The sequence below is a fragment of the Chrysochloris asiatica genome, unplaced genomic scaffold (genome assembly GCF_000296735.1).
Source record: "Chrysochloris asiatica unplaced genomic scaffold, ChrAsi1.0 scaffold00051, whole genome shotgun sequence".
Taxonomy (NCBI): Eukaryota; Metazoa; Chordata; class Mammalia; order Afrosoricida; family Chrysochloridae; genus Chrysochloris; species Chrysochloris asiatica.
This window is the reverse complement of record NW_006408569.1, coordinates 6,128,417-6,141,446: the sequence shown is the minus strand read 5'-3', so window position 1 is coordinate 6,141,446 and position 13,030 is coordinate 6,128,417. Positions and strand designations below refer to the sequence as shown.

General features: G+C 38.2%; 1 protein-coding gene across 1 annotated transcript in view; it reads right to left on the bottom strand.

Annotated features, from left to right (window-relative positions):
* Positions 1-12,783, bottom strand: part of ZNF280C (zinc finger protein 280C) — a 43,526-nt gene extending 30,743 nt beyond the window's left edge. The window contains exons 1-3 of the mRNA XM_006862866.1: positions 12,753-12,783; positions 9,464-9,610; positions 5,877-5,945 (exon numbers count right to left, since the gene is read on the bottom strand). Of these exons, the coding sequence (XP_006862928.1) occupies positions 5,877-5,945; positions 9,464-9,610; positions 12,753-12,783 (247 nt within the window). The remainder of the gene's footprint in view (positions 1-5,876; positions 5,946-9,463; positions 9,611-12,752) is intronic.
* Between the last annotated feature and the right edge of the window lie 247 nt (positions 12,784-13,030).

Below are 13,030 nucleotides of genomic sequence, written 5' to 3'. Positions count from 1 at the left end.
ATGGGTGACCCTGCTGGTTATTTAAAACACCGGTGGCACAGCCCTCAGAATCACAGCAACTCAAACCACCACAGCACGACAGACAGACGAGTGGTTTGTATTCAGCTACAATCTGAAAGGTTAGTGATTTGAATCCACCCAACAATGCCACAAAAGTTAAGGCCTGGAGATTTACATCTGTAAGATTCCAATCAATCAGCTGCCACCAGTCGATGTTGATTCATGGCAAGCTGATGTATTCGGAGAACTGTGCTCCATCAGATTTTCAAGACTGACATTTTGGAAGCAGATCATCAGGTCTTTATTCTGATGTGCCTCTGGGTGGGTTCAAACTATTGTCAACCTACTGGTTAGCAGTTTAGCATTTAACCACTTGTGCTACCTAGGGACTTCTGTAAGACTAGACACACGGATGACCCTAAAGCGTACAGTTCTACTTGGAACTCTTAAGTATGGTTTATATTTAATGTTTGTTAATAGTTTATTTTGTATATAGTGTATCTTATCTTTCTATGCATAAAACACAGTAAACAAACACTTTTCATTACACGGAGACATCTTTAATACAGTAATAATAATGCTTCTTTAAAAATTTTTTTTTATTGTGAATTATTTGATAGTTTACATGGGAGAACATTAGTTTCACTGCCATGGTTAAAATCCCCTCCATGCATCATCAACCAACCAAAGGGTATACCCTGCAAGCCTGCCCCCTGGTCGTCAGCACACAGCCCCTCTCCCTCTCTGGATCTAGAGTCCCCAGCTGCTCCACCTCATTGTCTCTGCCTCCATCTTTGGCGTCACTGCTTCTCTAGGTAGGGTCCCACTCTCCACTCGTCTCCCTTGATGGTCCCAGGGGCCTCCGCTCCTAGACCGAAAAGTTAATCACTCCCCTCCTTGCTACAAAACGTCTACCTTTCTATTTCCAACCCTCACAATCAATCCTGACAACAATTATTCAATCAATATTGTATCACAAGAGACCTGTCCGTGTTTCCTTTCATCAGTGCTGCCTGGACAGATTGGATACTACTCAGTGGAGATTCTACCTTCCTCCATGCCCTCTGGATCTAGGTTCCCTCTTGAAAGCTTGTAAGCCAGTCACTTCTTGCCTTTGTAGTCCTCCCATTTTGGGTAGCCAATGTCCAAGTTGCCCATCCCTGTTTACTCTGTGTATGGAGGGGGTGGGAATGATCTTTGCTGTAAAGACTTGTTCCCTCTTTTGACCTACTGCATCCATAGATGTAGGTCAAGTTCATCAAATTGTATCAGAGTACTCTTTTTTTCCCTCTTCTTTCTTCTTCTAGTTGAGCTCTTATCATTCAGTCATTGAAGCCAGGTCAAGTGGGTATTATCTGCAAATGTGGGTGTACTTATGCATATGCCCTCTCTTCTTATCAGCTGGATGCTTCACTCTCCACTCTAGTCCTCTGTGGTTATGTCACTGACTCTGCGCCCAAGAGTCCCCAGGTCTTGCCACACTGCTGACCAATCAGGTCGCCACCCAGGTTCACAGGAGTCTATTGAGAGTTAGGAGGCTTAGCTCACAGCTTCATTGCTGTTTTTCCCTCACTTCCCCTTAAGGTGACAAATGTGGTCACCAATCAGAGTGTGTATTCCCATTGAGTCTTAGTCTTGGAAGGGGGTTTGCTCTGAGGGGACCCAACCACTTGCCTTGATGTCTCCTGGGTGAGCAACTTGCTTGTTCTTGTAGTAATCAGTCGGACTACCTATATTGTTTTGTATTTTTCCTGTCGGTCTTCCTTTCAGGAAGTATCTTCTGGTCTTCTAGTCCTTTCAAGTGGAAATTTCCCACCTCTGAAGATTCTGGATGTTGTTCAGGATTCCACCTATAAGTCTTATGTAATGCAGAGGATCCGCAGGAAGCCTTCTTCACTGGGCACGTTTTAGCCCCATTTTAAGTATTGCAGTAATAATGCTTTTGATGTAGGGCGCAAAGTAGTACCCATTTGTTATTGCGGAACATTGTATGTATCTTGAATTTTAAATAGGCTTTACTTGGGTTGGTTCGCAGGTAAAGGTTTTATATGTATGTAAGACGTTCATAATGGGGTGGTGTGGTATGGGCGGAATGCCTGTAATGGATTTTTATGTATAACCTTTGTTACATAAAAGGAAAAGTAGTTAAGTGTCTACTCATAGCGACCCTCTATATGGTTTCTGAAAAGCTGATGGTGGGTTTGAATTGCCGACCTTGCAGTTAGCAGTCCAGTTCACCACAATGCGACTGTATCTCCTTTAGGCATCAAAAAAATCCCAAGGTACACAGACCCAAACCCAACCCACTGACACCGAGTCAATCCCAACTCATGGTGAGTGTAAATGGGGCTTCTGAGATTATAAATCTTTCCAGGAATTGACAGTCTCTTCTTTCTCCTGGGCAACAGCTGGAAGGTTTGAATTATGCACTATGTGGTTACCAGCCCAACACTTAATCCATAGTACCTCCAGGACTCCTTGAGGTACAAAGAGGAAGAATTAAAATGATACATCCAAATGGCTGATTTCAGGTCTTAAGCATGACTATACTATATGAAGAAAAAAAAACTATTTAAAAACTGTGACAAAGTTGAAGTATAGCAGCTAAGTGATTGATAAAGGTCACAAAAATTCTTTAGAATAGAGGAAATCAACTACACCTACCTAGTAGCCCCTTACCAGACATTCCGCATTCACAACAATAAATAACAAATCAACTATCTGTTTTGCACGTTGACAACTTATGTCTATTAGTAACAGATGCCAAGGTGGTTCTTGTTGTTGTTAAGTGGTGGTGAGTCAGTTCCAACCCATAGCCACCCTGTTTACGGTTTCCAAGGAATGGCTGGTGAGTTTGAACCACTGACCTAGAGCTTCAAACTGACTTTTCAGTCCAGTGTATGGAACTAGGCAAGTGAAACAGTGACTGTGATAGTTAAAATGTGTCAGCTTGGCTGGGCAAATGATTCTTCGTAATTTGGCAGTTATGCCATTTCCCCATAACACCAATTTCTGCCTAACTACTTAGTCTTTGGAACCTAACCATGTTGATAAGTGAGGAGTGGGTGTATAATCATTTTTACCATGCACATCAAAATCCCAATAGCTGTAGTATAAAAAATGTGTACAGAAGGACAGTAGAAGCTATTGTCTTTACTACTTAGAAGTTTCAAGAACTCAGACTTTTTATATGAATAAAGTCCATGTGCTTTGTAAAATCAGATTTTAATGCAACAGCATTATTTCCTGGCTTCTTTTGTTCTTTACTATTTTACTAACCAGCTAAGCAACATGTAGATAGGTTAAATATCAAACCAAGTATCATCAAAACAGGAAAACATTCTTGGCATTTATAGTACAACATTTTTGTTTGGCTGCATACTGATTTGCTAGTAAATCATTAAACTATTCAAAAAGTTCTTGTGTTCCTTTCTGTGTTTAGTGAGATATGATCAAAATTGCTAATATAAAAGGAATAATTGCTTTGATTATAGGAAATTTCTCAATTAGATAAAATTCCTTCAGTACGTACTAATTAATTTAAGATCAATGAGAAATTGTGTCATGGCATACAATCAAAACTGCGACTCTTCATGAATTAGAAATTTTCATTAATTCTTCAGTGAGTATTTACTTAGTACTTACTGTATGCAAATTATTATTTCTTTAGTACTGCATTTACAAATGACACTATATAACCATACTTAATTATCCCATCTATCTACACAGTTAGATAGAAAAACACTAGCTTGAATAAGCCTATTAAGAAATTTACTTTTTTTTTTTTTCATACAAATGACTTTCCAATTATGGGGGGTGAAAACAGAAAATCAATTCCATATGCATATTCATGATTTCATTTGATAATTTTTATGAAAAAGTAGTACTAATACAAACCTCCTGGAAAAGATGTTTGTACCACTTGGGTCTTTTGTGTTGTTGGGGTCTCCTTGGTCAAGTCAAATAGTAACACTGAAGATTTATATGATTCAGCTGGTGATGGATTATTTGTACAATTCTATAAAATATTTCAAAGGATGAATATTACATTTATTCAATAACGTGATTCTTTTTTTTGTTTTCTAAAGGTAAATTTAATGGTATGTACAAAGGTAACCATGCTGAGTTAAACATTAATTACAAAACATAAAGGTGATTATTACTCTCTATAAAATTAGCACATACTGACCCTAAAAACAAACTATTAGAGCTGATTTATTTCTGAATAGCTAACTAAAATGGAAGTCTAACTTTCAAGCTAAAATGTAGACCCCCATTTTAAATTGATTTGGTATGGGCACATGTCAAAGGCTACTAAAAATGCACAACTTCCCTCAAACAGCGAATAATCGAACTTCAGCACAATCCTTAGACCAAAGTGAGAAAGAGAGAGAGAGAGAGAGAGAGAACATGTTCACATGAATACATAACCTAAAAGCATCTATACACCTCTAAAAACTGCATACACAAGATGTTGGGGTAAACAAACTAGGAATCAATTTCACAATACCATATGGTATGGGTTTTGGAATCATCTTTATTGAAAAATGAATAAGCTAGAGATCAAAAAGAGGAAAAATGGATCCCTCACTCTTTCTGAGTACATGTGCATGCACATGATTACACAGCATCTTGTTGAAGACTCTCCCTTGTTGGCTTTGAGGAAGCAACCAGTCACGTTAAAGCCAACTCCATAGCACCTAACTACAATCTCATAGGGATGAAATGAGATTCATTTATATGTAGCATTTAGTACAAAGACTTTCACGTATTAGACATCAACAGCTATATCTCAAAAGAGCCCTGGTAGCATAGTGGATTAGGAGTTGAGCTGCTAACCACAAAGTCAGCAATCTGAATCCACCAAGTTGCTCCACAGGAGAAAGATGACCCATAAAGATTTACAGTCTCAGAAACCCTATACAGGGTTACTATAAGTTGGAATCAACCTGTTGGCACACCACCACAACCACCATTATCTATTACTTCTGTCAAAGTTTTAAATATCAAAATCATAAACTAAGTTTTCTAAACTAAACAGAAACAATCTCAAATCTCAGACTGATTTTCCTAATTAAGACTTGGCTCAGTTTACTATCTTAAGTAATTGGCCTTTATGTAATATGCATTACTGACCATGCTTTTACTCATATTTAGATTGGTGGTGATGGTGTGCCGTGGAGTCAATTCCTACTCATAGTGACCCTGTGTAGGGTTTCCTTGTAAATCTTGATGGGAGCAGAAAGTCTCATCTTTCTCCTATGGAACCACTGGTAGTTTCAAACTGCTGACCCTTAGGGTTAGCAGTCCAATTCATAAGCACTACACCTACCAGAAGGCGCTCTTCTAGACTGTGATCTTTATGGCAGTAGATTAGCAGGTCCCATAAGCTCTCAACCATTATGCTACCAGGCCCAAAGTAATTAAATACTATCTATCATGACTTATTTTAAGCATATTTTACTAAAGGGTGGTAATTAGTTCTTACAGTTCTATCTCTGGGTATTGGTTGAAGTATCATAAAGTTGGTGTCATTTTCTGAAGCTGATTATGCTTATTAGAATGGTGATGAGCTATGATAATCTAGAATTCTAACAAGGTACTATAATAGCCAATGTAGCCCTGAGCTAGCTGAGTAGTTCACAAATACTTACAGTTTCACATAGATTCTGAGTAATAGTAGAACTCTGTGAAGATTTAGAGTTAGGCAAAGCTGGTGAACTTGGTGCTTGGTTTGTGAAGCGTTGATTTGTAGTCCTAGATATCTCAGGAACATCTGTATTTAAAAATTATATAATATATTGAATATATTTCTATATATTTGATTGTGGTTAAAGATTTAACTTTAAAATGGAAAGATTACAATAATATTATACCTTGACTTAGTGTCTCACTCTTTATTGTCTTTGATGTTGAGCTGCTGGAGTTACCTCTGTTCAAAATATCTATAAAAATATTGAAACTTCATTGTTTGAATGAAACATACATTATAATTGAAAACACTTTCCAAAAACACATTCACATACAATCTTTACTTGGAAATGTTTCTTTCCCTTAATGATGACAGGGCTGTACATAGATAGTGACTTGAAATCAAAGGCTTCTCCACCCACCATACTCCAGATTCCCAAAGGTCCCTATGTTTCATTATGAGAGAGCTGATTGGTTTGTCTGTACCAGTAAGTACTCTTGAGTTCTGAAAGGTGAGTTCAATCAGAGATTGAAGACCAACTAAACTGAACCTAGAGTTTACCAGAGTATTTCATTTCAAATCTATAGCAGACCAGAAGTCAATCTGAAACTGACAAGATTGGATCAGCTGAAAGTTGCTTCATCTTACACCCATGTGAGGGATCAAATGAAAGTTTGGAAAAGTAGAGATTTGCCTAAAATGACTCCTCAGGAAAAGGTATAATACATTGAAAAAAAAAAAGAAAACAACCAAACAAACAAACTCAGAAAGTTTTCTTTGTTCACGGTTTGAGCCCATTAGCCAGTTCACAGGAGAAAGATGAGGCTTTCTGTTCCTATAAAGATTTACAGCCTCAAAAACCTTATATACGGTTTCTATGAATCAGAATTGACTCAATGGCACTTTAACAACAGTTAAAAAAAGGAGTCCTTTGGCAGTGTAAATCGTTTCATGTTTGACTACTAGCCAAAAGGCTGGGAATTCAAACCCACCCAGGCATAGCAATCTGCTTCAGAAAAGTCACAATCTTGAACTCTACATAGCACAGTTCTACTCTGCAGACACGTGGTTGCCATGAGTCGGATCTGATTCAATGGCAACTAACAACAATAACAATCAAAAAGAATCAGATTTCATCAGATGTTTTCTGATAAGGGTACTTCATGACTAAGCTGTACTATATACAAGTTTTCTAGGAGAAAAATTTGCTTATATAACTTGATACTGTTTTCGATCAGAAATTCAGAGCAACTACTCAAGACATTAAAGAGCCATTCTTACATAGTATTTCTGGTAGCTGTGGTGGTGGCAGTGGTTATATGCCATGGAGTCGGTTCCAACTCATAGCAACCCTATACAGGGTTTCCGAGGCTGAAATCTTTATGGGAGCAGAAAGCCTCATCTTTCTGGTAGCTGTAGTCTACCAAAAAAGTTTTTATATCCCTTCTAATTATTCTATATAAGTATTTATATAATATTCCACATGCTAAAATTATTTTATGGCTTACATATAAAACATCAATAAATTCATTGAAATCCTTGGCTAATATGATTTACAGGACCAATTCTACTAGTTAATGTTTCGTTTTTTTTGGGTTTTTTTTAAGTGTTTTGTTGTGAATTATGTGATAGTTTACATGGGAGAACATTAGATTTACATCCATCCTATCATATATCATTTCATTGCCATGGTTACAATCCCCTCCATGCATCATCAACTTAATCTGTTTTTGATAAAATCACTTAAAACTAACATGCTGCTGCTGCTGTGTGCTGCTGAGTCGGTTCTGACTCATAGCGACCCTGTATAGGGTTTCTGAGCCTGTACCTCTTTACAAGAACAGACTGTGGCTGGTTAATTTGAACTGCTGACACAACGCACTACGCTACCATGGCTCTTTAAAACTAACATGAGTACAACCACCAATCATCTAGAATTGGTATAAATCCAAATCGAAGCTCTGGTAGCATAGTGGTTATGAATTGGGCTGCTAATCTCACGGTCAACAGTGCGAAACTACCAGCTGTTCCGAGGGAGAAGGATGAAGCTTTCTGTTCCCATAAAGATTTACAGCCTCGGAAACCCTGTACAGGGTTGCTATGAGTCGGAACTGACTCCATGGCACATAACAACAACAACAACAACAGTGACGCTATTAACTACAAACATGCTAACATACCTAGTTCTTTTAAAAACTGAAGTGGCACTTCATTAAGAAGTTCCCAAGCTGCCACAGGAAATGATGTTGACAGATTCACTTGGTTAAAGTATTCTACTTCTGGTTAAAAGTGTCCGTTGAACTTTAGACGCAAAAGCAACAAGAACGAGGCTTTCAAAAATTTAAAACTCATCTCTTAAAACCACAATTTTACACACTGATATGGTAAGTATGCTGGCTTTTTTGGTAAATTCTCCTGGCTTAAAAAAAGAAGGAAGCAAAATGGGAAAACATCAGTGTCGTCTTCTTTTTTTTTTTTAAATAAGTTTTTTATTGTGAATTGAGTGATAGTTTACATGGGAGGGCATCAGCTTTACATTCATCCTATCGTATTTCGTTTCATTGCAATGATTCAATGATTTCAATCCCCTCCATGTATCATCATTCAATAGCATTTGCTTCTAATCCCTCTGTTTTTATTTTTGTTTTTGGGATGTACACTGAAGTACTCAAGAACATATAACCATAGAAACAACCAAAGGGTATACCCTGCTCGCCAGCCCCCCAGCCACCAGCACATAGCCCCTTCTCCCTCCTTGAGTCTAGAGTCCCTAGCCACTCCGTCTCTCCACGTTCAGTTTCTTCTTTTTCCCCTGAAATTCTATATATTGTTCTCTGCACTTTTCAGGTTTTAATGGAAACTTTAACAAGTATCATCAGTATATTCACTACATATATAAATAGAAACAGAAGTTACTGTCAGATGGAGGAGCCCTGGTAGTATAGTGTGTTACATTACATGCTGGGCTGCAGTCACACGGTCAGCAACTGGAGTTCACCAGGCGCTCAGAGTGAGAGGGATGAGGCTGTCTGCTCCCGTAAATATTTACAGCCTCGGAAATCTCAGACAGGGTTGCTATGAGTCAAAACTGATTCCACGGCACACCACTACCACTGTTAGATGCATGTGGCCAGAAGTTGCAGCCCTGCTGGTACACAGAACCTGTGCATTTTACAACCAAGAATCAAAATGACATTATGATGAGGTACTTGCCTGGACTTATGAGACCCCTCATCAAGACTTGTTAAGTGCTGTTGAATCAGTTCCGACCCATAGCAAACTCCATGGGGTTTCCAAGGAGTGGCTGATGAGCTTGAACCGCCAACCTCGCAGTCCAGGAAATTAACCAGGACTAACACAACCTTATTTTTAGTACATTCTGCGACTAAGCAAATCATCCAAAATACTTCCTTGTCTATGTTTCTGGACTTAAAGGGGAAAAGAAACATGAACAAACATATAAATAGGCTACTTTACTACATTAAAAATGATGATTTCTAATCCTAGAAGATTCTCCATGCCATCTGGAAATCCTGACCCTTAATTAACATTCAGCTTCTCTTGTATCGGATATCGTAATTTCTTATCTGCATTCTCAAGTCCTCTGCCACTTCTCCACTTTGAGTCTCACACGTTCTTACCAAACCCACCCTTCCCACTGACCTCTAACTCCTTGCAGAGTTAAATTAGGCAAGACCATTAGGACCTAGAAAACAGTTCATTAGAAATAACATCTTATAAAACTTGGCTTTATTGAAAGTAAATGCTTACTTGAAATGGCTGGCTTTGAACTTGAGATCTCTCCAACAAAGATCAGTTCATCATCGTCTTCATCCCTGGTTTCTTCTACTCTTCTCTGCCATGGTTGCAGCTCTTCTTCTTCACATTCCATGAAGAGCTCTGCCATTTTTGAATTATCTGATTTTCAAAAGGAGAGAAGCAAACCTTATTTTCAAACAGAAAAACTTTTTTTTTTTTTTTTTTACAACTTGTTGTTAAGTGCCATTGAGTCGGTTCCGACTCACAGCCACCCTGTATAGGGTTTCTGAGACTTTAAATCTTCACAGGAGCAGAAAGCCTCATCTCTCATCTTTCTCTTGCAGAGCGACTGGCGGGCTTGAACTGCAGACTTTATGATTCACAGTCCAGTGCTTTTTGTATGGAGTCACTGCGCGCCTCCCCCTTTTACAATACAATGTATGATATTTTAGGAGCTCGGTGGCGCTGTAGGATAAGCACTGGACTGTGAACAAGGTCAGCGGTTCGAGTCTACCAGATGCTCCACAGGAGACAGGTGAGGCTTTCTATTCCTACAAAGATTATAGCCTCGGAAACCCTATATAGGGTTGTTGTGATTCAGAACCGACTCGATGGACATGTATGATATTTAAGATATACTTGAATAAGTCGAGTAACAATTATTGAGTTGCTGTTTGTAATCAGTACATGGTAGCACCAGAAGAAACTTAGAACTTACTCTCTAATATCTAAATTAGTATACTTTCATTAGATAGATAATGGGTTGTTATTGCTAAGTACCATGGAGTGGGTTCAGGGTCCGACTCATAGTGACCCTGCACAGGGTTTCCGAGGCTGTAAATCTTTACAGGACCAGAATGCCTCATCTTTCTCCCACAGAACCACTGGTAGTTTAGAACTGCTGACCTTGAGGTTGGCAGTCCGACTCGTAGCTACTATGCTAACAGAGCTCCTTAAATAATGGGTAACAGTAGTTATTTATAGGGACCAATCGATTTTTTAGGAACAATGAAATCCAATCAAATTGAGTTTATTATTATGACTGGAATATGATTATATATGCAAAAAAGGATTATACCTAACTATTCTATGGGGAAAAAAACAACCCCTCAAAAACTGTATAACCAAAAAAGTAGATAAACTAAGAGTTTACAGGTGAAATATATACTAGAAAAACAAAACCAGATTCAAGGATACCAGGTACTGAGCAAAGCAGGGATGAGGTGCTAGACTGAAAACAGGGGGATTAAATGAGGCTGATTTCATCTCAGGGTAGATTAGATGTTTGTTGCTTGCCTTTAGAAATCAACAAAAAAACATGAAGAAATAAACAAAAGAACATACTGTGAATACCATCAGTCTACAAGTTCAGACCAGGCATGAAAAGTACCCCAGAAACATTTTAGTGCGTCCCTATAAGGATGGACAACCAGTAAGCACTAGAAATTTGAGGAGAACCTCCAATGTGAATTCAAAGCAATAAACAATCAAAAGGATCTTAAAAAATAGACAAATAACATAGGGCAGGAAAAAATACTAGATAAAGTATAATTAGCATCTTTAGAGAGATAAGAAAGCTATAAAAATATTATCTAGAAAACAGAAAATAGCTCTTAGATTAAAAATATGATAGCTGAATTGTTTTTTTAATTCAGTAAAAAAAAAAGAAAAGCGAAAAAAAAAAGCCAAAATTAGTAAATGTCCCTGTAAATTAGACTCTCTTCCTCTACACACACACACACACACACACAGAGAGAGAGAGAGAGACTAGAGAACACAAAATTGTTAGAAAATAAATTTCAAAGATACAACATGCCCTTAATAAAAGTTCTAGAAAAAGGAATTGAGAAAAAGGAGAAGAGAGGTTACCAAAGAAATAACACAAGAAAATTTCCCAGTTCTAAAGGACATAAATTTCCACATTGAAAGGGCCCACCAGTATCTAGCACAATGTTAAAGAAAAACCCCACACCACAGGGACATGCCATCATGACATTTCCGAACAATGGAGATACGGAGAATATTCTAAGATCTGCCATGGAAAGAAAGGGGGAGTGGGAAGGGTACTGTAGGAGAGAGTGTTCATGCTAGAAGACAGGAGACTAATCAACAGTCTTTGCCCAACTAAATTTCAACCAAGAATTTTAAATCCAACAAAGCTTCTCATCAAACATGATGGCAGAATAAAGACAAGCAACATCACCTATTTACGACTTACCTTTTCTTTCTCAGGAAGCTACTGGAGAACACACCAAAATCGGACCCCTAACCAGTGAGGAAGACATAGACTGAAACAAGCCATGTTGGTATACATAGGCCATCCTCATTCTTTTTAACTGGGCATTTCCACTGTCAATATATCCAAGGTACAATGTTTAGTTGAAACTTGAGCGATGAAAGCAGTTTGTGATTGGCTGCTAACCTGAAGCCTGGTGGTTTGAACCTATCCAGTGTTGCCTTAAAGATTACAGCAAAGAGAACTAAGAAACAGTTCTACTTTACAACAAATGGGTTCACCATGAGTGGGATTCAACTAGACAACAAAGGGTCTGCTTGTTTCTTTTTATAATGTTTTTAACATTATACATAATCATATATATGATATTGTTATGCTCCGGTTCCAACTCTGGTATAAGGTTTCAGAGAGCAACTGGTGGGTTTGAACTGCTGACCTTGCGGTTACCAGTCCAGCTCTTATAGTACAGAGCCATACCAGGGTTCAATAGCATATATGTTGTTGTGAAGTGCCATTGAGTCAATTCCAACCCACAGGGACCCTGTATAGGATATATGTTGTTGTTAAGTGCCGTTGAGTCGGTTCTGACCCACAGTGACCCTGAACAGGGTTTCCGAGGCTGTAAATCTTTACTGGAGCAGAAAGCCTCCTCTTTCTCCCGCGGAGCAGCTGGTAGTTTCGAACTGCTGACCTTGCGATTCGCAGCCCGATTCGTAACCACTACGCTACCAGATACAGCACGATCTTATTTAGGGGAAAAAAAAAAAAGTCTGTAAGTGTAAACAAATCTCTGATTATGAAAACTAAGCTGAAAATAATAGTAGTTAGTATGGGGGATAAGAAGGACTTAACTGATATTTTGATTGTATATTGTTCAATTTTATGGAGTATGTGTTTCTCGGAACTGACTCGACAACACTCAACAACATGTGTTACTTCAATAATTTTAAATACTTCTGTTTTTATGAAAATGTGCCCATTTCTGTCTCTCTCACCTTTTCCCTGAAGCAAAGTAATCAATACAAAACCCCATATAGCAGCATCAATTGTGGTAGTGATACTTACTTTTTGGTTCTAAAGAGTTGTCGTCGTCCATCAAGTTGCAGAGGTGACTTTAAATTAACACCTAAATATGAACACATGGCATCAGTCAGTTTTATGAGTCACTTTTAAGTATCATCAAATATTGAAACATAAAACTTGAACTTCAGAAATCCCCTTGGGTCTAATTTTGATCTCCAGCAAACTCACCATGTGACTCCTAACAAGACAGCAAGTCCCATCTGTTTTCCTCCCTAAAATAATAAAGATAGCTACTATTAGGATGTGGGAGTGCAACAGCT